Consider the following 25,437-nt stretch of genomic DNA (forward strand, 5'->3'; position numbering starts at 1 on the left):
ACTAGTCCAAATAACTCTTCAAAATCAACGGGCCTTAAAAAGGAGGAACGTGTATATTCCTCCAAGATGAATGCTGTTATTACGTCAATGAGTCAGGTCTGGTGGAACAAAATATTTAAACCCTAAACACTAAGAAATGATCTCTACCACAAAAAACAAGGAACCAACTCTGCCTTAAGCTGGTTTTCTTCTCCTCTGGAGACATGGCTCCTCCTGCTACTAGGACCAGTTATCCTAATCTGTCTCTTTTTTCTCCTAGCTCCCTGCTTCCTCAACTTCCTTCAGGGACGTATGAAGGAACTATCCTGGGTAGCACTCAACCAAATGCTCCTGCATCATTATCATCACCTGCCTTCCTCACCAGATTCCTACAGCCAGCCTCCCCACTCCCCTGGCCATGACAGTTCCAGCCTATAACCGCATGCCGCCCCTTTACAGCAAAAAAATAGCCAGAAAAATCTTGGCGCCCTATTATCACAAAAAAGCTGGAATGTTAGGTCAGGGGAATGGGGAAGGGCACTGCAACTGGAGTTGCGGAGGCTGTGTCACCCCTCCCAACCTGACTTCAGGAACTAATGAACTGCCCCTCTGGATGTCACCTGACCTCCATCCTTAAAAGCTGCCTGTGCCAAAGCCCATGCGCGCACTCACCTCCCTCCATCTTGGGTTTGGTGAGTTCTGCCTGGGAGCACAGAAATACCCCCCCCCCCCACTTTAAATTTCCTGGTGTACCTTTCTTCTTTCGCACCCTTTCGCCTCCTAAACCTTTCAGGGAGGTCCTGGATAAAGAAAAAAACATTTGTCTATTTTTGCAGGGGTGGGGGTGAAGTGGGAAATCAGAGTACTTTTATTTATTAACTCATATTTCTGAACATGCTAGATGAAGTATAAAGACTGTATATACAATTGCAGGTTAAGGCAAATTATTTCTCCATGAAGCTAGCTTACAGAAACTTTGTAATTTATCCACATTTAAACCTCACAAAACTGATAGAGGCTGATAATTAAAGCCTTTATTGATATTTCTTGGTGTTCTCTATATTTCTGGGGATGTTCTGTCTCCTTATCCCTATTCATGAGGCTTCATTAGCGTCAGGATCTGCCTCTCATACAAAAGCGGAGACAAAATGGATTGCTGCTGCTTGATAACTGTTAATAATAGCATGATAATAAGCTTCTTCATGCAGACCCTGGGGAAAGCAGGCTCCTGTCTATCTTCATGTATCGCTGGACTCCTGTCTTCACAGCCCGTGTGGCTGTGTAAGGATGCATCAACATGCTTCAAAGCTTTCAGCCTAGGCAGGTAGACCAGGTCTATACCAAAGTCATAGCTGCCAGCAATGGACCAGGCAGCATGGTATCAGGCGCCGCCCTTTCCAGGAGAGTGGCATTATGGCTACAGTAAGACATAGAATTGGATTTGCTTTTCTGGTACTGGCAACTTACTGAGTGGCCTTAAACTAGGCATTTAATCGTGGTTCTCAGTCTTTAATGTACAAGAGAATCAACTAGGCAACTCGACAAAATTCTCACCCCCGCCCCAGAGACTCAATTCAGTAGATCTAGGCCCAAATGAAGGAACAAGCCCTATGGGAATTTCTAATATTGATTATTGACATTTGTTGGGCTACAGTTTCCTCAGATGGACTAAATGAAAGATAAGGTCCCTTCCTGCTCCAGAGTCTGTGAACCAACTATTGTAGAGTGTCTGTACTGATTCCTCAGCTCTCCCCCACGACCCATTCACTCATGTGGCAAACCACATATCCAGGCACCATGTTCAAAAAAAAACAGGGAAAATAACAACTCTTCCCTTCCTTGTATCCAGTCACCTGCGTTTCTTCCCTAGTAGCATCTACTATCGCCAGTTCCTTATGTATCTTTCCAAAGATATTCTATACATTTAAAAATATCTGAATAGGAACATTATTTTCTTCCCACAAATGAAAACACATGCAATATTCTGCACCTTACATTTTTTTACTTTCACTTAGTACAGGTTGGGAATCTTTCCATATCAGTACATAGTCGTTTTCGTTCTTTTGTATAAAAATCTGGATAGTATTGCACTGTATTGATGTGTTGTAATTCATTTGAGCAGTCCTCTATTGATGGACATTTGTTTCAGAGCTTTTCTAGCACAAATAAAGTTGCATTTAATAGCCTTGTACCTTATCATTTCACATCTGTGTCTGGAGAGCCATAAGCTAAATTCCAGAAGTGGGATCACTGCGGCAAAGACTACAGGCATTTGCTATTTTGAGAGATACTGCCAAATTGTTCTCTGTAGAGGTTATACTTTTAAAATTTTTGTCAGTCTGAACAGGTGGGGGAAAAATACTACCCTATATATATGATTTTTAGTTAGGTGAGCTTGAACATCTTTTCATGTGCCTGTATTGTATTTATTTTTCTGTAAACTAACTTCATATTCTTTTGAGATGGTCTTTTCTTATTTATTTATAAAGAGGCTGTGTTCCGGGCACAGAGAAAGGGCCATGTCCTGACCAATGACCTTGATGCCAGTATTCACACACACACACACACACACACACACACACACAGCTGGGCATGGATTTACTGATTCAGGTGTGGAATCTTGGTTTTCCTATTCACTGTGTGACCTTGAGCGAATTACTTCTTTGGGCCCCTATTTCTGGCCCTATAAATCGGGAATAATAAGAAGCAAAGCACCGGCATAGGGTCTGGCATATCAACATGGTACAGGAGGGCATCTTTAAAGGCAGGGAGTTGGTGTGAACATGTAAGTCAACAAGACTCAGGACAGGTCCTCAGGAGAGCCCGGAAAATCTCCCACAGGCGCGGAGGGGCGGAGGCCGGGACGTTGCAACCCAACGGCGGGGTCGAGGAGAGGCGGCCGGGGGGGAAGCGGGTCCTGGCTCCTTAAAGACCGGCTTCACCCTTTCGAGACAGCCACAACCCCGGCCATGACCAAGGAAAAGAAATTGAGCCAAGGGGGAACCACTTTCTGTGGAGAGATCCGCTCTCTCGACCGCGTCTCCTGGTCCCAGGTGCCCTCCCCTTCCAGGCCGAGCGCGGCGCTGCGGCCTCAGCGACCCAGACCCGGCCAGTGAAGAGCGCCCTGGGACCTGGGCTGGGGGAAGGCGGGGTGGGCCCGTGGTCACGTGAGCCGGGCCAGCTGTTACCCGGGGTGGGGGCGGGGGGGGGGCGGAGGGAGTCTGGGGAGGGGAAAGAACCCGGTAGCTGCCTACGCGACTGCAGCTAGAGCCTGCGATGCGGACGCAGTGATCTCGGCAGCCGCATCCTCGCGCCCTCGGCGCCCGCAACATCAGCACCGCAGAGCCCAGCCCGGAGCCCGCCGCCCAGCAGGTGAGACGCGGCCGGCCACAACTCGAGAGCGCACGGCGTTTGCAGTCGACCGCTTCCCTCGGCGGGTTCTCACCCCCACCCGCTGCCGTCGCCCCCCATCCTTCGTGCCTCGCTTTCCCTGGGAACTCATGGGTAACGCTTCACGGATTGAATGCTGGGGTCTGGGGTCTTCAGGGTGATCCCGGGAGAGGCGGCTTCGGGCCAGGGTCGGGGATGGAGTGACTCAGGCTTGTCGGCCCCTGGCGCGCGGGAGAGGGACGCCCCGCTCCGGGGCGCGGGCACTGCAGCTTGACTCGAACCTGTCTCGGCTCTTCTAACCCCACCCCCATCTTTTTTTTTTTTTTCTTTCCCTTTCCAGTAACTAGCATAATACCCCCAAGCTGCTTTTCCTGTGTTTTCTTTCCCTGGCCTCTAAGTTACTGGCCCTTTGGGGTATGTGCCTGTGCGCTCCGCACCCCGCTCCCCGCCCCTCGGGCCTCTTCCCGCCTCGCCTGCGGCCGCTCGGGGATGGGAGCTCAGGGCTCTACTCCGGCGCAGCGCGGTGGCTGAGCCGGCCTGGCACCTGCCTGGGGAGTCACGCATCTACAGTGCGGGCTCGCGGCGAACATGGCTGCCCGGTGGGGCCCGCTGCGCTTGGCCCGGCTGTGCCCCCGGCGTCCACCCTGCCCTCAACCTCCGAATCTTGCCTGGCGCCTTCCCTCCGGTTAAGGGCAACTGCGCCAGGCTGTTGCTCTAGTCTCCGTGGGCCCGCACCCGACCACCCCACCCCTTGCCGCACCGGGGAGACTCTTTGGGGGAAGAGAGCATGCCAACGCGAAGGTGCCAGGGCGCTTATTGGTAAAAAGCATTCGTGTATTTTGAGATGATTGCTCGCCTCAGTTTGTCTTTGCTTGTTTGATTCGTTTGGTGGCCAGGGAGCCGGTTATTTGACGACATCACTTAGGAGATCTCAGATGGTCTGCAAAGCATGGTGGGGCGGGGGGAGGCTTGAACTTTAGAGAATCGACAACTCGGATTTAGGGCTAAAAATGCCCATTATACCCATGTGTCATCTTGTTAAGCTCTCTTTTGCCCCAATTCAAAGCTGACCGGGTCTGTAGAGTTCTGTTGGCTAATAGGGATTTTCTGTTTATTTGTGACTTACGAGTGCCCTGAATTAAGCTTGTGCCTAGCTCCCCCGGTGGTGGTGGGGTATGTGTGTACGTGTGTGTGTACATGTGTGGCTACTGTGTTCCAAGCCTGTCCAGAAGATGCATCAGTGGCAGAGGAAGCCTATGTTAATTCAAAATGGCAGCATGAGAAATCAGGCGAGGAGGAAGCAGCACAGACCCCGGCCACCACCCCCACCCCCCACCCCCGCTTAAGCCTGAGTAAGGAGATCAGCGGAAGGGAATAGCAGACCTTGCTGCAGTCAGCTGTAAGGGATGAGTAGGGAGTTATTCTTGTGGTAGGCTAGATTTTAGGGTGCTGCATTGTCTGTGAATGTTAAGTGAGAAGTTTGGGGAGCAGTAACTGTTTTCTCTAACTTATCAAGATCTGGCACAAAGACCTAGTTAAAACTATCTGGGATTTGATCAGATTTTCTCCAGGCTCAAATAATTTCATTTGTGTGGCTGCTGATTTTTGTTTGATGCATAACTTCCACGTTGTTTTGTACCTACAGGAGGATCTTAAGAGACAAGTATATAGTGTTAACATCATCCAAGAACAGTGCACATATCAAATGCCAGGTTCTTTTTTTCATATGTATAATTGAAGTAGTTTTATCAAGAACGTTGCATATAATAATTTGTAAGAACTATCTATTACGTAAGGTGTCTTTACACAGAAATATGCATAAAACAAGGTTATGTATTGATTACAAAAATGTGAGCAGAGGCCGAGAGGAACTTGCCCCTGTATTTCTTCTAGGTTCAGTATTTACTAATTCAGTGTTTGCAGAGACAAATGTCAGGTTCTTAAAGCAAGTTTCATTGGAAGAACTGCTTTAGCACATGAGCACGAGAGCATAGCAAATTCTGGAAAGGTGACTCACTTCAGGATTAAAAAAAACAGCCTTTCTTTCCCTTTTCACTGCTAAAGATGCCAGCCATCTTCTCATTTAGGTAGAAGGGGATGCAGGAGGAGCAAAGTGCTTCAGGGATAATGCAATGAGGAAGAGTAATACAAAGATTAGGAGAGGCAGAGTTGGAAGCACCTAAGAGAGCTTTGCTGTCAACCCCCTTTTTATAGCCCTGGATGCTGAAGCCTGCAGGTTAAAGGACCAACCTAGGTCATATATCAGCCAGCTGGTAACTGAAATCCCGATCTTGTGTAACTCCCCTGCCCAGGTTCCACAGGCTGCCTTTCAAGTCTAGGGACACGGGGAGGAGGTGGGGCAAACCTGTTACTATTAGGATGGCAAACGCTTTGAGCAATGTGCTTTGAGCAATGTGCACCAAACTGTAACATGAATTAAAAATCTACAGGTATTTAAAGTAAGTGACTACACTTTTCTTTCCAAATTTAAGCCCATTTGAGTCCTTAAACTGTCTACCTTCTGTTCATATTCTTTAGTGACTAGAATGCTTCTACACTTAAGACCCAAACCATAATTTTTAGTCAGAAATCAAATCAAATGATTTGAGAAATAGTTACTTGTGTTTGTGAGAACTATTAGGACAAATTTCTTTCATAAAGAAATGAAAAATGAGGGGGCATATAGTAGCTTTTGAATTTATCTAATTTTAAGTAAAGATGAAAAACAAGCTGATTTTAAGTAACTTTGAAACAGCACTGAAGACAGAGGCCTTTTCTGTCATTTGAATTTGAATTCTTTTCTGAGTCATGTTCTAGTGACCCCAGACCTACTAAAGCAGAGCTATTTCTTGCCCTTGGGCTGGTGTTTGTGCAGAGGAGGTGAGAATACAAAAAAAAGTTCTGGGTCTTCTGTACCTTCACAGCCAAAGGCTCCACAGAGAGGAAAGGTGGACAGAACGCAGGGAAAGGGAGAATCCATTTGAGACAGTGTAGCAGATAGGATAGGTTAGTTTAGGTGAAGAAGAGATGAGATGCTGATGAGACCTGTGTCATTCTTAAAAAAATAAATTGTATCAGAGCATGCATGTGAAGGCTTATGCCAAAAACATTTAAAATAAGTTTTTTCTAAAAGAAATATACATAATTTGTGATTATCGTAGAACAGTAAAAATAACAGGTAAACAAGTTATTTTTTTAAAAATCACCCATGATACTCTCATTCAGCAATAATCAGTCATTTTGAGAGTTTGAGATCATTTTCATTGGAATGAGAATATAGGTCTATACTGAACAATTCAGTAGCATCTAGCCACAGGTGGCTGTTGAACACTTGAAATGTGACTGTTCTGAATTGAGAAGTGCTGTGAATGTAAAATACACATTGGGTTTTGAAGATTTAATGTGGAAAAAAAAGAATGTAGGATATCTTATTAATTGTTTTGCATAGATTACATGTTGAAATAATGTTTTGGTTATATTGGGTTAAATAAAATATATTATTAGAAATAGTTTTACTAGTTCCTTTTTAAAAAAATGTATTATTTAAATTTACCATTATTTTGATTGGTTTTTTTACTATTTTCCTTAAAATTTTATTTTTGATACTTTCAAACTAACAAGACAGTTTAAAAATAATATGAATCCCATACAGAAAAGTCCAACATACCCCTCTCTCCCCAGCTACTCAGAGCCACCAATTCTAGAATTTTGCTATATTTGCCATATCATTCCATCTATCCATCTGCCTATCAATTTGTCTACCTATTCATCTGTTTTTCCATTTTTTTACCAGCTCCCTTTTGCCTTTTAAAGTGTGGCTACTAGAAAATTAAAAATCACATATGTGGCTCACGTCTGTCTTGCATTCTATTTCTACTAGATAGCTGTGGTCTAGGTCATTAACAGGAAGTAGAGGTTGCTTAAGATGGTGATGCTCTTTCTAGAAATGGACATGTTGGGTGAGAGAAGCCTGGGCTAAGATGGAGAAGGACTCAAGGAGTGAGTGACAGGCACGCTTTGTAGATGCAAAGGGTGAATACATAGTGGGTTGCAGCTGCTGGGTTATGAGACTTTATGAAGCAGGAAATGTACACCGTGTGGTGAGTCAGGCTTCACAGTCATTGGGGACCATGGTTGGCAGAGGTGGTGATGGTGAAGTACCCAGGATGGTGAAAGGGCACTGCTGACAAAACTATGCAGTACCATGAAAGTAGCTAATTTTTTCCAAATTCTCTATGTCTGTTTTCACCCTTCAAAATAAGAATAATTCGTCCTGTTATAAAAGAAAGGGTCCAGGCTGCAAGACAGTGTACCCAGGACCTAGCTCTGGTTCTTCCTTTAATTAGGAGCATGACTTTGCACAGGCCACCACTTATCAGATCACTTATCACTTCCTATTTAAAATGGGATGAGCAAGAGCTCTCTGTCAACTTCATTAGATAGTTTCCGTGGGATGAGAATGGTGTATTTAAACACAAGTGATTTATTAATTTATTAAAATACAACATTCTGAGATAACTTTTACTTATATACTCTTCTACAAGAGGACCTCTTGCCCCTTTCCCCACTAACCCCCCCCCCCCCAAACAGCTTTCCTCTGGTTCTGCCAGTGTAAATGCTCTTATTGATTGTATAGGAAGAGACTTAATTACATTTTTGTTCTTGGCTTTAATAACATACTTTCTGTTTTGAAGGTCTGAATGAGTATCTGCATTTCAGAGATGCATCAACACACATATCTTTTCATACATTAAAGCAACACAAAACGTACATGAAAGCAAGACAAAATGTATATAAAAAGTGTGGACATTTAAATTGAAAGGACTACATTTAGTTCACTATCTCCCTAGCTCCAGACTTCCCTACAGCTGGACAAAAATTGCATATTTGTTCGAAATTCTGTTTGGTACCTTTCCACTTCCTTCTCTCTCTCACGTCCCACATTTTGTTACTCTGAGGTTGACTGTAGCTATAATTGAGTTTATAGACAAGCTTCAATCACAGATCATAGCAATTAGTCAGTTTTTCCCTTTGATTACAGTGGGTTGGCTATCAGAAGAATTTAAAGGAATGTATCAATAATTAAATAAAGTAATTTATATTATGGTGTGAATTGTTAGACATCTCCAAAGGGTTATTTTACCTTTAAAAGGTAACTACTAACACAAATGACTTTTTAATTTGTTGGATTTGGCCAAATTGTCCAGAGTTCCTGTTTTCCCACATACTTGTTATGACTTGATAGTATCAAACTTTAAATCTTTGCTAATCTCATGTCATTTTAATTTGTAGTTCTTCAATTATGAGTGAGATTGAATATCTCTTGGAAGTATAATGGCTATTTGTATTTTCCTTTGAACTGATGTTTATATACTTTTACATTTTTTCATTGGGGTAGCCATCTTTTTCTAATTGCTATGGAATAAAATCTCTGTGTATATTAAGGAAATTATTCCTTTGTCATGTACTTTGTGACTATATTTCCTGGTTTTTCATTTTTAAATTTTTGCCCTGCAAACAGTGTAAAATTATCTTATAATTAAGTCTGTCAGTATTTTCCTTTGTGAATTATGGATTATGTTTGGCCTACTTACACAGGATTTTCTCTCTCCAATGTTGTTTTCCTAAATTTACCCATATGTTTTGTATTGTTATGGTTTAATTTTGTAAAGATTTAAATTTTTGAGTTATGATACTTTATTTTGGATTAAGAATGAGCTGAGGATCTGAACAGCTTTCCTCCCTCCTTTGTGTACCCCAAATATTTAGTCAATTATCCCTATGTTATTTATTATCTAATATGTCTTTTCACCTTGATTTCAAATTCAGCCTTTATTCTATGCCAATTTCCTAATATGGATATATTTCAGGAGTCTAGTACTCTATTTTTGCAACAGCATCAAACTGTTTTTGCTTCTAATTTATAATATGGTTTAATACTATGTAGGGCTAGTCTCTCCTCATTAGTTTCATTTCTGAAATTTCTTGGCTAATCCCACATATCCTTTCCAGATGAACCTCAGGATCGTTCTTATCAGATGTTCTCCAAAAAATCCTGTTGCCATATTGATGGCTGCCACATTGAATCCACATATGAAATTAAGGAAGGACTAGTACCTCCATATAGGACTGACCCTTCCCATCAAACAACAGAAATATCTCCCTGCCCTTCAGGCCTTCTCCTAGGTCCCCATAAAGCCGTGTCATTTTCTTCCTGGAGGGTTTGCACGGCTCACTCTAGTAAATTTATCAGGAAGTGGGCAGAACCTCTTAAAGAAAACTACAGATCTCCAAGGATGGTTGTGGAGAAAAGCTCATGCCAGCAAAACAATGCTTCTTCTCTTGGTGGGGAAGATGGAGTCAAGGCAGCCTGGTGGTTAAGAGCAGTGGCTATTGACTTTAGAGTCTAAGTTCTGACTCAAGTTTCTTAACCACTTTTTACTGCAGTTTCCTCATCTATAAAGTGGGGTAATGATTCCTGTGTGATGAGATGATGGGCATATGGCATATTATTAAGTACGTAATGAATGCTTAATGTTTAACATAAAAGATTAAATTTTATGATTTCAAGTTTTTTAGTTACTCTCCTATTAAAAGATTTATAAGTTCAGTATCATTCTAATCACAGGCCCAAAGGGACTCTGGAAACTTTTCACCACTTTTTTTGAAAGTTCAACTTGGGAAATAAACAGATGAAAGAGCCATAAATGTAGAAAAGAGTCACTGAGAGTCAGGGAGGGTATGTATTGGCATTATTTCTGAGGCAGGTCAGCCATACCCCCCACCTCTTTGTGCCGGTCCTGTAGAAGTGATAAGCATTTCTCTCTCTAAGCCAACTCTGCAGGTAAACTCACTGCCCTCCCTGCTATGTGGGACATGACTCTCAAAGGTGTAAATCTCCCTGGCAGTGTGGGACAGGATGCTGGGATGAGCCTGGCCCTGGTATCATGGAACTGAGAAAGCCTTCTTGACCAAAAGGGGGAAGAGAAATGAAACAAAGTTTCAGTGGCTGAGAGATTTCAAATAGAGTAATGAGGTCATTCTGGAGGTTGCTCTCACACATTATATAGATATCCCTTTTTAGTTTATGTTGTATTGGAGTGACTGGAGGGAAGTACCTGGAACTGTTGAGCTGTGTTCCAGTAGCCTTGATTCTTGAAGATGATTGTATAACTATATAGCTTTTCCAGTATGGCTGTGGGATTGTGAAAACCTTGTGTCTGATACTCCTTTTATCCAGGGTATGAACAGGTAAGTAAAAAAATACAAGCGTTCCTAATTCTTGTTTTTAGCGGGTTACTGTATAGGAGTGTCTCTTCGTCTAGACTGTAAAGACCTTGAGAACCTCTTTTTGCTTCATTTTCTCTCAGGACTCAACAGAGAGCATATGGGTAGCTAGGGGCTCAAAATGCGTGTGGAAATTCATCCGATTTCTTAAAAATCCTAATTAAAACGATGTAGTGGTCAAAAGCTCTCGTGAATATCTTCCCCCCTTCTCAAAGTAAAATGTTAGTCTATTTTTGTTTTTACTTCACTTAGTGCCCTAGTGACCTGAAAGAATTAATGAAATGTCTTAAAGTGTCCTTCTTAAGCGTTAAAGTAATCAGATTTTAAAAAATAATTAAAAAGCCAAGGAAATTATATGACTTGCTGAAAACAAAACTTTAAACTACATAACTAGGTTAAGTAAAATTTAAGTTTCTATGTCTCTATCCCCACCCTTAATCGCACGCCCCACTCTCAGATATTAATTCTACCGGGTCCTTTTTTGTCCACATACAATCTCTCTCTGCATATACTCCTGATAAATCCTTATATTTACATAACCATGTATGTACATGCATATATACATGTATATACATATACACACTAATATATTCCTATGTTTGTGTATAGGTTCCTTTTTGATGGCAAAATGGGACGAATTTCTAACGGTTAAACAAAGCACAAAGCTCTAGCATTGAAGGATGTTTGCAATGCAGTTATTACCATGTTTGCTAGAAATAAATCAACCTTCTGGTTTTACACAAGCTGGCCTTGTATCTTATTACTTTATTTCCTCCATTTAATTAATTTTTTACAGGGACAGACAGTTAAGTGGTCAGGTACTATTCTAAGAATGATTCGGAAGTTTTTATTTAATACTACTTAACAGAATTAAGAGGTACATATCAAATCATATTAACAGGAAAAGGTCAGAATAGACAGTGCACTATTTAGATGGAGAGGAAAACAGATGGTGGGAATAGGAAGGTCATAATTCAGAGTAACCTTGCCAAATTAGTGGACACAATGGCAGCAATGTCAGAAATGAGAACAGAAGGAAATGAAAGGACCTAGATGTGGCTCTCTCAGTAGCTCCGAGATCTTTTCCATAGAGAATGCTCTTGGTAACTGATCACGTGCCAGCCTATTTAAAAAACATTCTTATCCCTTTATCACCATTAGCATTACATTCCCAGTAACCACACCTGGACTCCTGATCTATCTGACTCTGTCTTAAAAAGCTATAATGTAACTTCTTAGCGGGATTATCCTGACTGCACAGATCTAACCTATATCATTAATGTGATGCAAGCATTTTCTTTCTTTTTATTACTAAAAGATAGAAAACTATCTTCCATCCTGCTATGTATTGGAAAACATCTTTTAAAATTGAACTCAATCTGGCTATAATTTTTTAAGTTGGTGAGACTGAAAGAAAAATAAATCCTACTTTAAGCTATTTGTCTATTCTTCCCAGGTTTTAAAATTGTTGTATCCATGAGGAATTGATGCCATTCAAATTATCTGTCTGCTTTCCCTTCATGGGAAAAAAACCCTAAAAGAGTTCTTGCAAAATGTGCAAGCAGCCTGATATTCTTTTTAAGTGGAATGCCATTTTAAATGCACCAGAGCATGACTGAGTATGGTGGAATTTTTGCAGGTGGTTCTTGAATCCATGGATGTTGTGACTCTGAATACAGAATATATAATGAGCCATTGAATACAGAAATGCACTACTATTTTTCAAGTGTGAATAGATTCTGATGTCATTTAGTACATACAAACCTGTTAAATGTGTTTCTAAATTTGTAACATATTGATTATATACAATTTTTTTCTAACCAACTACAATAGCTATTAGGTGAGAGTGTCCATGGAATTTTTTTATTTAAAAAAATTTGGAAATACTTGGTTTGGTGCAAGGGTAGTTCAGAGGTAGAATTCTCACCTGCCATGTGGGAGGCCTTGGTTCCATTCCTGGCCCATGTACTTACCAAAAACAAACAAACAAAAATTCAACAAATGGTGCAGCAATAAGGGGATACTCACATGGAAAAAGAATGAAATGTGACCCCCACCACACACAAAAAAAAAAAAGAGAGAAAGAAAATTGGGAAATACTATACAAAATAATTTTGCATTGTAGAGAAATTTTAGAGTGACTTGAAGAATATAACCAGTTACCCACTAATTGATCTCATGAATAAATGTAAATTTTGAAGCACAACATTCCATTTGACTATAGAAAACTATATTTCCTTAAGTAAATGAATCTGTTAAGTGAATCAAGACAATAAAATAGATATTTCCACTTAATTCATAGGTCTCATTGTGACCCTGTCTTATAAATGAGGTGGGTTTGGACGTGGCTAAAAGTAAAGATTTGCCATGACTGAGCTTTTTTTTTAAAATTATTATTTCATTTTCCTGCATCTCTAACCTTTTGCAGGACTCTATTTATTTGCTACAGTGGACTGGGATAAAAGATGATTTTGATTGCTAATCTTCCTAATTTAAAAAAATATTTTTTATTACAAATTCTATATTTTCATGTAAAGAATTGGAAGATTTGTGAATATATGAAGAGGTTAAGAAATTGTCCATAATAATGCTATGACCCAGAGATACTAAACTCTTAGCATTTTGTTGCATTCTGTTAGGATCTTTTTCCATTATCTGTCTGCATCATATATGTAATTTGATACCATAAATGCATTTGTGGAACCTGAATGCATTGCATTCAGTTCACCAACATGTTCCCACATATTTATATATTTCCCAGCTTTCCATGATGTGTATAAATCGCCAAATTAAAAAAAAATCAGTGTGTTTTGAATCTTATAGTCATCTAAGTGGCTCCTTTGCCTGGGAGGTGGGTATGGCTGGAGGTAGGGGGTGGGGGAGAATATGTGCAGCAGCAACAGTTCAACGAATTATCGGGGATCATGGTCAAGTTGAGTAGCCATTAGTTTCCTGAGATTTTGGATTTTCCATTTTTCAGCAGGTGCGCTCTTTATTTTCCCAACACTGATTACATAAATTGTAGTAACTTTAGAGAGGAATAACAAATTGAATTGTGATCATTTCAACCGGTAAGAAAAAAATAACCAAAGGACCTTTTGTTGTGGGACCTACTGATTTATAAATGTTCAGCTATGCTACTTGAAATGATAGTTAACTCTTCTGTTTTCTAGCTCAAATTCTCATTTTCCCATCCAAGGCAGAAGATACATGGTAGTAACCAAAGGATTTACCTTCATTTACCTATTTTAAATGAAGACTTAAAAAGAAAAAAATGGAATGAGACTTCATTTCCTTTAAGTAGTGAAAAATGTAAAACATCTAAATAGTTTTTAGCAACCCAAATTGTTATGTAGTCTAATTTCCCAGTTCTAAAGCCAAAGGGTGGGAAAACATACTCCTGTTTTTTCATACCAGTGGAGAGGAGATAGAACCTCCCTCTCTCCAGTTAATCTGGGACAGACCTCGCCCACCTTCATCTTTGAAACGAAGATAATTGCTGCAACTGCTGCTGAGTTCAGATCAAATTAAATGGTTTTCTTAAAAATGAAATTAGGAAATAAGATTGGCAGAAAGTTGATGGCCTTTGAGGCTGGGTGATGGTTGAAGGGGCTTTTTTGTCCTATTCTTCCTGCTTTTGTGCGTGTTTGAGAGTTTGCATAATGACAAAGAACCTGTCAGAAAAAAACAAATAATACTTCTGAGAAGCGAAGAGGTTTAAATAACTTATACCAGTGGATATTCACTAGTCAGCACCTGGCTGAATTAGAATCACCTGGGCTATCTGCTAACCCCCCCTTCCTGTGATCTCAGCTCAGACCCTGAACCAGGAGCTCCAGATTGGGGGTGGGGCGCTGTCTAGGAATTTGCCGTTTTGACAGGTTCACAGATTTTTTTGATGCTTGGACTAATTTGGATTCTGTAGAATGAACCATGGCATGGGGATACTTTGTCAAAATCAGATTTTCCTGGTCTTTTCCTCTTGTTGCAGATGAAGTATAGATAGTAACTCCCGCCCCTTCATTCTCTCAATAAACATTTATTAAGATCTCTGTACTTGGGTGCCAGAAAAATAAGGATTTACTTAAAAGCTCTTGCCCTCATTGGGCTCACAGTCCAATGAGCAGAGACAGATGTTATAAAACTTGAGGAAAAGGAAGAAGGCAAGGCAAAGGGAACCAGGGGACCTCTTCCCCAGGACACTAACTTACCCAGCAAACTAAAATTGCTCTTCATCCTCTCTGCCTCAGTAGTCCTTCCTCAAAGAGTTATCTGAACTCTCAAATAGTAGCTCCAAGAAAAAATTTCCTTTATAGGGATCAGTCCAGTGCTATTTCTAACCTGAGAAGAATTTTAAACATTTTGTCATGTGCTTTACTTTAAAAAATTAACATAAAAAATTTCAAGCGTATACAAAAGTGAAGAGAACAGTATAGTCAATGAATTCCAATGTACCTGTCACTCATCTTCAGCAGTTTTTATTATATAACCAATCTTATTTATCTGAACTCCCATCCTTGTTCCCTCACCATGGATTACTTTCATCTTATCATTTCATCTGTAAATGTTTCAGTATGTATCTCTAAAAGATATGGAGCTCTTTTTTTTAAGACATACCCACAATGGCATTATTACATCAAAGCAAGTAGAACTGATTCCTTAATGTCATCAAATATCTAATCAGTGTTCACAAATCCCCAATTGTCTTATAAAATTTATTTTTGTGCATTTTGTTTTAATCGGGATCCAAATAAGTTCTATTCATTGCAATTGGTTGATAGGTCTCTCGATTCACCTTGGCCTGATCTATTTTTCACCTTGTAGATTTTTGTTGTTGTGTTGAAGAAATTACCTTTGTCCTATAGAGTTTCCCATAGTCTGGATTTTGCTGATTACATCCTTGTGGTGACATTTGCATTTCCTGTAAATTGATGATTGGATCTAGAGGTTCAATCAGATTAAGTTTGATCCTTAGGCTACATTTTACTTGTACTTTGGCATGGGGATGCAAAGCTGGGTCTGATGTGCTGGATGCAAACCACTGGGAAAAGGGTGAAGGAGCACAGTAGGAATTGGTGCAATCCTGGTAGAGCCATCTCCATTGAATGGTAAAAGGAAGGAAAGTGAACATTTATTAAGTGCCCACTGTATACAGTCACAGGGTTAGGTACTTTCCATATATTCTTTTTTTTTTTTTTTTTTTTTTTGACAGCTCGCGTGGCTTTTATTTCTTTAAAGGAGGTGGAGTACACGTTACAGGAAGTTAGCCATGGTAAAGCGGACGGTTTGGGGTCAGCTGGGGCATCTGCGACGTGCGATGGCCAGCCCTGTCCTCGCTGCAGAACATTTTTATCACCCCAGGGGGAAACCCTGTCCAGGCCGCTCTTTCCAATTCCACTAGTTAATACCACATGGGGCTCCAGACATGTGTCCGTTTGGATACCAGAGTACAGCTCATTTCCAGAGAAATATTAAAAGAATATTTTCGGTCCAGGAGTCAGACTTCCAGTCCAGATGTGACTGTTATGAATGGAGGGCAAGAGATCAGAAAGGTAGAATGAGCCTGCCATTATTACTCAATTCACAGAAGGAGCCGTTTTCATTTCACGTAATTTCCTTTTAAACATATTGACCTAAAACTTACGGGGGAACGAGGGAGCCTCTGGTTTGCCGGCATCTGGAACCATGGGGCGCTTCGTGTTCCCTCTTCCCAGTAACGGCACTCACACCCAGAGGAAGACAGAAATCAAACGATCAAAACTCAGAAACTGTTTCACTCTGATGGAAAATGAGATTCCAGGAGGGCAGAGGAAATATTCTGCTTGTGTTGTCCCCCCTGCACCCAGCTCAGGGTCCTAGACCAGGCCATGGAAAGTTCCACCTGCAGGTCCAATCCAGGCCCCCACTTGCTTTTTTATTTATTTTTTTATTAATTAACGGAAAAAAAGAAATTAACCCAACATTTAGAAATCATACCATTCTACATATGCAATCAGTAATTCTTGACATCATCACATAGATGCATGATCATCGTTTCTTAGTACATTTGCGTCGGTTTAGAAGAACTAGCAACACAACAGAAAAAGATATAGAATGTTAATATAGAGAAAAGAAATGAAAGTAATAATAATAGTAAAGAACAAACAAACAAACAAACAAACAAAAAACCTATAGCTCAGATGCAGCTTCATTCAGTGTTTTTCCATATATTCTTATACAAACGTAAGTGCTATGTTATGTATAGGGAATTAGCCCCATGTTCAGATTCTCATAGCTAATGGGTGGAGCCAGGATGTGAACAAGGGTCTCTGTGCCTCTAAAGTGTGTAATTCTCTTGCCCTGTATGCAACTGTCTATAGGATCAGGCAGATATTGTAAATGAGTGCAAGTGACAAGGCTTTAAGAAAAAAAAAAGAGAACGAGCAGTAGCATAGGGTGATCATGAGGGGCTAAGTGGCACTTCTGCTGGCCTCAGTGTCAGGGTGGAGAGTACTGTGCGGGGCACGGGCCCTTGAGAGAGGGGCCCTGGCTCAACTCCAGCCTGGCCATCATGCAGAAAGTGGGCTCAGTATGGCCAGATCTTTGGGGTTTACTTCTAAATTTCTTTGGAAAAATCTCAAGATTTTAAGCTGTTAGTTGCTAATTCAGGTTCTTAAAAAACACTATCTAGGGCAACGCTCTGGGCCAAGCCAAACGAATCTGAAGCTTGTCATCCCTATCCCACACCAGACTGCTCAGCAGTGTTTCAGCCAGAGATTGACACTGAAGACTGCAAAGATCTAACGCTAGTGGTGGGTGTTGTCCTTGCAGTTAGAGAATGTTAAGCAGCTCTCAAAAGATATGAAGTGACAGTGAAGAAACTCTGCAACAGGTAAAAGCATTTAGACATCCTAATGAAAAAGCCAAATTTCTGAAGTTCGAACAGATCAGAACTTGATAAAGGAACAGCTTTCATCATGTGTCCTCCCATCCTCAGGGCTCCTAATGATTGAGTCCTTGTTGTGTCCCAGATGGCATTCCAACCACTTTACATCTCATTTAAACCTCACAGCGACCATGGGAAGAAGATACTATCTAGGATGGTTAATTTTTATGCCAACTTGTCTGTGTTATGGGTGTACAGTGGTTTGGTCAAATACTGACTTATTTGTCATTATGGAGGTATTTCATAGATAGGCTTAGCATCTACAATCAGTTGATCTTACATAAAGGAGATTGCCCTCCATAACGTGGATGGGATTCATCCAATCTGTTGGAGAGCGTAACAATAAAAACTAGGAATTCCAGAGGTCAGAATAACTTCTTTCTCAGGATATCAACATCAACTCTTACTGGACTTCCCAACCTGCCAGCTTCCCCTAAGGAGTTCCGATTTAAGACTTCAACATCATCTTTACAGGAATTTCCAGCCTGTAGTCTGACTTACAGAATTCAAATTGTCAGCCCCCAAAATCATATGAGCCAATTCCTTATAATAATAGCACGCACTCTCCTCCCGTCTCTCTCCACCCACCATCCCCACCCCCAGACTTTTTGGTGGTTTCTCTGGAGAACCCTGACTGATAATACATTACCTGTCTTTATGCCTGTTATGTAAATGCTTAAAGAAAGGACAGGATGCTCCTTTTATCTAGGGTGTGGACAAATGAGTAAAAAATATGGATAAAAATAAATAAATATTGGGGGGCAAAGAGTAAAATAAATTGGGTGGATGGAAATACTAGTGGTCAATAAGAGGGTAAGGGGTATGGTATATGTGAGTTTTTTCTTTTTATTTCTTTTTCTGGAGTGATGCAAATGTTCTGAAAAATGATCATGGTGTTAAATGCACAATTATGTGATGATATTGTGAGTTATTGATTGTAAACCATATATGGAATATTTATGTGTTAGGATTTATCAATAAAAAAAGAGAAGGGAGAGGGCTGAGATTTTAATCCAGATTGAACCCAAAGCCTGCTTCACTAATACCTTATACGTTCTTTTTCCCCATTAGATAATTCCTCATTCAAGGCATTGAATATTAGAAGGTAGAATTCATTGACAGTGGAGTCCTAATGCTTTCTGCTGCACTATCTTGAACTTTCCAGTAGAACTCAGTAGAATCCTATTTTTTTTCAGGCAGAGCTAAATGAGTCTGAGCTAGTTTATATGACTCTCATCAGCTGTGGTTTACAGCGCATCATTTTTAGTTATACTTCCTTTACCAAACACTTCATTAATTCTTTACCTTTTTCCATAGCAGATATGCAACCGAAAAATCAATTTATAAATGTGTATCATTTGTCCTGCTTTCAGATCATTAGGAATGCCAATTTAAAAATGAATTTATCGGTAAACAAAAGAAAATAATTTTTTTTTCACTGACATTGAATTTAAACTTGCGCATTCTTGCTTCATAAAGTGGTATGTATACTGGCTGGACATGTGGGTTTCATTCTTTTTTGCAAGTAAAAGCACTTTGTCACAGTTATTTGGAAGACAGTTAATGAGGCCATAGTTTATATAGACAGTCATTTTCTTCCTCTCAGGCACTCAAGCTTTCTTAATACCATAGAAGGTGACAGATGAGGGGCACTACAGCTCCACTGAGCTAAAGTGGCAGGACAGTTTGGCAGCCAGGGAAAGAAAACCCCTGCCCTGGCCCCGAGCATTCACACCCTTCAATAAGGGCACACTGAACTTGAAGACAAAGACCTTTTCTCCATGCAGCTTCCTCCCTCCTCGTCTAGACATTCTGTGAGCGGTCTCCTAGTTACAGAAGGGCAGCACTCCTTCCCAACAGGCCTAACTCAGCCTCCTGTCACCAGTCAGAGGATGAATATTGGTAGATCCAGCTGCTTTTCAGTGGACCCCAGAGAAGTGCGAGTATCTTGTTCCCAACAGGAAGTCATGGATCCTAAAAAATTTTGATAAGGACAGTGGTGTTTAGAAACTGGGCTTGGAGGTACTTCAGCACAGTTGTTGACAGAATATCTAAAGCTGTGCTGTCCAGCCTAGTGGCCTCTAGCATATGAGGTTATTTAAATTTAAATTAATTAAAAATTCAGTTCCTCAAGTCATATGGGCCACATTTCACATACTGAGTAGCTTCAGGAGGCTAGTGGGTTCTGTACTGAAGAGTGCTGATATAGAATAGTTGTATCTTCGCAGAAGGTTCTATTTATTGGACAGCACTGGTCTAAAGGAAAACTGGTTCCTTAAATAGAGAGCTGATTGGAGGTGGGGGTTGGGGAGAAATAAGTACAAGTATTTTTTCACCACATTCCAGCTAATAAATTATCTCACTCCTTTTCTCTACTACAAGTGATACCAGCTACAGTATGTTTTAATATTTACAATTTGCAGCCTTATGTCAACCTTCAGTGTTTTAGCATCCCCTCTTCTCCAATAGCATGCCACATTAAAAATAATTCCAATGTGAGAATTTAGAGAACGTAACTTATACAAGTACAAACTAGAGGTAAATTACTTTAAAATACTCTTAACAAGTTCTTCTCAAGAAATGCCTGTCAGTGTAACCACCTATGGGAGTTAATTGGAGTGCTTTATTAATTGGAACTTTTAGTTTATTGCCAACTCCTGGCAAGAATCCTAATTGGTATTTACCACAAAGAAGCCTTATTCAGTTGACCTACCCTTTAAGCTTGCTGTTTTTAAAGTGTTTTGCTTGAGATCCTCAGTAAGAAAATGTATCTCAACCCACTACATACATATGCTTGTATGTGTATAGCTGAAATTAAACTTAAAGCTTCTTGTACCAACACTTATCTCTGATTATGTGAGATGGATATATTCTTTTCTAAAATGCTTTTTTTAAAAAAATGCAGTTCTGATCCTACCCACTAAATTGATTTCATGACCCACAAATATGCCACTACATGCAATTTGGAAAACGCTAATTTAGACAGCCTGGGTTCAGTTTCAGGCCCATAGACAACACAGCTGCCCCCATCTCCTGGTCTCCATGGCTCAGAAAATCGGATTCAGAATTGCACCACAAAACAAACAAGTCAAAAAAAAAAAAGACCATCAATCATGGCTCTATTTTTGGATAAGCTCCCTTTACTGATTTTAATACTGGTTTAAGTGTAGTGTAGTTGTGATGGAAAATCCATCAAGTGATTATACTTTCTTTACCAAAGGTGAATATAAATGATTAAAATTCTTTTTCATGCTATAAATTTTCTATTAGCATGTGTGATTGGAAGTTGATTGAATTTTATTTTTCTTAGTGAAGGAGAATATGACATCTCATAGTGCTATATAAGCTTACAAAGGGAAGAGGAGAAAAATCTTAGTTTCATGTGACAGGCTTAATAGTTTGAGTTTATAAAAATTCTGGAAATGATTTCAAAATGCAGGTTTAATCATACAGTATTTAGATGAGTTACTTTGTCAGACTTTTTTTTTTTTTAGTATGCATACTAATAAGTGAACCAGTATTTTGATGAGTAATTGGTACAGAATTGAGTTTCCTTAAATCGCTTTCAGCAGAATTTCATCCCAGGTCAGGACAGAATTGACTTCCTTATTGGCCAGTTTTTCTTTTCCCATTAAACACATAGTTGTGGAAGACCCATTCAATTTTGTGTGAATAGTAGTTATTAATGAAATTTTGCATATTCCTTTAGTAACTGAATTTGATGGAATGTAAAAAAACAAAAGCAAAAAATGCATCAGAGAGTAACAATAACTCCAAATAAAAAAATTTAACCTCAGTTCTAACTCAAATAAGAATTTGCTGTGCTTGAAATCTTAGCTGCTTTTCATAAAAGTAGAATCACATTTTTTTCTTTAAAATAAAATTCCTAAATAAGTGATCTCAGCAGGGTTTTTAAAAAAACATTTTTAAGATTATATAAACAAATACTTGTAGAAACATTTTAAATGAAAGAAAAATGTAAAACAAAATAATTCAATTACAGTGCTATCATTTAATATTTTGGGTGAATTTCATTCAAATCTTTTTCTATGCATATTTTTACATACTTAGGATAATTTACTTTGGACTCTTGTTTTTTCCCTTCTAAAATCATTTCTATTTCATTCAATTAAAAACTCTTTGCAAATAAATTTTTAACAGTTTTATAAGTATTCCACAGTGTGTGTGTCACACACATTTTTAGTCCTTATTTTGATGCTATACAATTAAGTATTAGTCAGTTTTTCACCTGTATAAATACTGCTGTGGTGAACACTTTTGTGCATAAATGGTTGTCCATATTTCTCATTGTTTCTTTATGGCAAATGCATAGAAATGGAATTATGTGTCCATCTCTGTCCATCCATATCCCTGTATGTCCTCCCTATCTCAGGCAACTCCTTTGAAAAGGTATTTATATGCCTTGTTTCTATTTCTTGTCTAAACCCTGACTGAAAAGTTTTCAGGGGCTTTAGTGCTTATCATGGGATAGACAGACACTTAGATCTTTTATGTGGTCTTCTGGGTCCAATGAGGCCCCCAGCCCTCCTACTTTCCAGCCTCGCCTTGCCTTGCCCCCACCACGCTCTCTGGTTACCATCACACTGGTTTTTTAATTAATTGGCTAGCTTATTTATCTTTTCTCCAACCACAGGGCTTTGCACCTGTATTTTCTCTTTTTGAACAGTCTCCCGAACCTCCCATTTTGGCTTGCATTTTTCATCTTTTATCTCTCCACAGTGGTTTGGTGTGAGGTAAAGGACAATTCTTTGAAGGGATGTGCCTAGGAGGGGACAAGAGTAGGAGATGGTAGCTTGAAGACAGGTCTGGTTTTTTGTTTGTTTGTTTTACTTGGAAGCAATTCAGAGGTAAAGGTATAGAGGAAGAGGTTAAATGGATCTGTAAGGCAGAGAAAGGAAAATCAGTAGGGTGTGCTTCCTGAGAAGGGGGTCGAGGATGGGAAATTAAGTACATGTAGAGAACAGGTAGGCCTTAGCCAGGAGGGTCAGCCCCTCTGTTGTAATGGGAACAGGATGGGTGCTGAGAAATCAGTTTATAGGGTTGTAACTTGAATGTCAGACTCATAGTGTTTAACTCCTTCATAGAGCAGGAGGTGAAATATCTGCTTAGAGAAGATGTGTGGCAGTTTTGAAGAAAAGTGAAGGTATCAAAAATTAATTTGTATATTTCAAATAGAGTTGGGAGTCATTCTGGAGGTTTTTCTATGCATTCTTATGCATTATATAGCTGTTCCTTTTCAGTTTCTAGTGTATTAGAATAGCTAGGAGGAAATACCTGAAACTGTTGAACTGTAATTAGTAGTTGATTCTTCAATGTGATTATATAACTATATTAAAAAAATAGTTGAGGAGATGGAGAGTGGAACTGACAGGAGAGGTATGGAAAGATTTCCAGGTAGCAATGTGGGCCCCTTTCATGGTGTATTCAGAGTGAGGGTTATGAGAGTCAAGAGAAATGTAACTGGCATTCAGGGCTGTGATCACTTTCAGTTTATGCAAAAAATAGCTTACTTAGAGTAAGCCAGCCTATTGAGTCTAGTAAGTGCTTCTGCAAGTTTTCTTTGATCTTCCAGAAGAGTTCTTCCTCCTCACTGGCAACTCAGTTTATATGGATGATGTACATTTTGTCATTAGAGTAAGTGGGGGACGTCACTAATAACTACCTCTGGGATCTATGGATGTCTTGCTTTGAAAATCTGTACTTCTGGGTTTATTTGGGAAGCTGTGATGCTGCCCTGTCCAACAGGATTCCTAGTAGCCACATGTGGCTATCTGAATTTAAATTAATAAGATAAATAAATTCAGGTCCAAATGGAGTCATACTGGCTCCATTTCAATAACCACTTGTGTCCGCCATATTGGATAGTGGAGTGAAAACATTTCCAGCATCATAGAAAGTTCTTTTGGACAGCACTGCTCTAGAGAATAGGAAGGACTCCAGCTAAATCATCTTGGAGGCAGTGTGTAGAACAATGATCCAGGAAAAATAAATTAGAGTGATGTTCACACTGACATGCGAAGGAACAGGAGTTAACTAGGCAAATGGTTTTGGTGTACAGAGGAGGGGAAGGGGTGCCCAGGAAAGAGGGTGTGGTATGTACAAAAGCCCTGAGAGTATTAGAACTAGAAAAAGGCCTGTGTGCTGGAGTTGAGAGAGTAGAGGGGTAAGTGGTAGGAGATGAGGTGAGAGGTGGCACAAGCTTTATCACATGGCCAAATGGGCTAGATTACAGATTTTGGTCTTTATTCTAAGAAAAACTCCTAAAGATTTTAAGGAGGGGATGACATGATCAACTCTTCCCTTTAAAGATATCACTTTGGCTGAAACATGGAGAATGTTTTGGAGGGGGTATAATAGAGTTATAGGGTGACTTCTTAGGGGTCTACTGCAGTGGTCCAGGCTAGAGATGATAATGACTTGGTCCAGGAGGTGGCAGTGGAGATGGAAAGAAGTGGATAGAAATTTAGGAAATGGAATCTACAGGTCTTGGTGACATGTTAGGTAAGGGAAAAGCAGATGGTAAGGATAGTTCCTAGTCGTTGGTGCTCCACTGGCGTGGATGGCCACTGAGTTAGGGAACCGTGGAGAGTGACCGAGTTTGGAGAGGAAAAGGATGAAATCAGCTTTGGGCATCAGGTAGGCCGTTGGATCCATGGGTTGAGAGCTCAAGGGAAGAGATGGACTGGAATTAAATGTGAAGGTCATTGTCACAGAAGTGGGCAGAGGTGAATTTTCCTTAAGAGAAAGAGCATTAAATGAGGAAAGAAGGATCACGTAGTGAGGATACTTAATGGCCAAGTTAAAGAGAACAAGCCATTTCAGGCACAGCCAGGGAGGTGGGAGAAAAACCAAGAGGTACTTGAGTGTTATGTCACTAGGGCAGAGTAAAATATAATAAAATGAGTATCTCTAAACCCATTTCCCCATCACCACCCCAAAATTGTTTCAGCTGTGACCATGAATCTTAGTTCCAAGGCACTGTGTAGTATACTGTTTTACAAGGTACATTTATATATTCTGTTACTGTGACAGATTGCAGTGTGTGTGTGTTTTCTGCTTGGAATGATAACCTTCTTTCCTTTCTTCTATGTCACTGCACTTTTGGCTGCCACTGTGGTTTGTTGCAAATCTGAGCTCATTTAATCCCACAGAGTACTAAACAATCTCTGGTCTCGGGGGCTCTGTAATTCTGCTCTAGGCACCCCACCTTCATTTACCAGCTGGGCTCTCCTAATGAGCGAGCTGCACACAGTTCAATACTAAAACTATTTTAGCTGTTGAAATATGTTTGAAGAACCTGCAGTTGGAAGCATGCCACGCTAGGCCTGCTTCCATTCTGTCACTGGCATTCTCTTTGCAGGATGGCTGAAGCTCCTCCAAGTTACTGTTTTGTGGCCTTCCCACCACGTGCTAAGGAGAGTCTGGTGGTCTTTGGGAAAAACTCAGCCCGGCCCAGAGATGAAGTGCAGGAGGTTGTCTATTTCTCGGCTGCTGACCATGAACCTGAGAGTAAAGTTGAGGTAAGTCATGCATTGCAGTTTCTCTATGAGCACTCACCTCCCCCTTGCTGGCTTCCCCACCTGCACACCTTAACTTCTTTCTTGGAAGCCTGCTCACCAGTCAGAATATCTCATGTCAGTTCTGCTTGTTCCCATTTCTGTTCAGGTTTATCATAGCTTTCAAAACAGGGTCACATAGAGAATTCTGTATCTGCCTCTATGGCTTTTCTTTGATTTATAGCTAAGTGAAATATTTAGATGGTTCCAAAGTCAAATTGATAAAACAAGGTATGGTCATAGAAGTCCAGCTTCTATCCCTGTCTCTTCCACCCTGTT

The 25,437-nt window shown here is 40.2% G+C and overlaps 1 protein-coding gene across 1 annotated transcript in view; it reads left to right on the forward strand.

Annotated features, from left to right (window-relative positions):
• Positions 1-3,220: 3,220 nt before the first annotated feature.
• SCRN1 (secernin 1) overlaps positions 3,221-25,437 on the forward strand; it is a 64,949-nt gene continuing 42,732 nt past the window's right edge. The window contains exons 1-2 of the mRNA XM_077120800.1: positions 3,221-3,351; positions 24,963-25,122. Of these exons, the coding sequence (XP_076976915.1) occupies positions 24,964-25,122 (159 nt within the window). The 5' untranslated portion in view covers positions 3,221-3,351; position 24,963. The remainder of the gene's footprint in view (positions 3,352-24,962; positions 25,123-25,437) is intronic.

The sequence above is a fragment of the Tamandua tetradactyla genome, chromosome 1, assembly GCF_023851605.1.
Source record: "Tamandua tetradactyla isolate mTamTet1 chromosome 1, mTamTet1.pri, whole genome shotgun sequence".
In the NCBI taxonomy this organism is placed as follows: domain Eukaryota; kingdom Metazoa; phylum Chordata; class Mammalia; order Pilosa; family Myrmecophagidae; genus Tamandua; species Tamandua tetradactyla.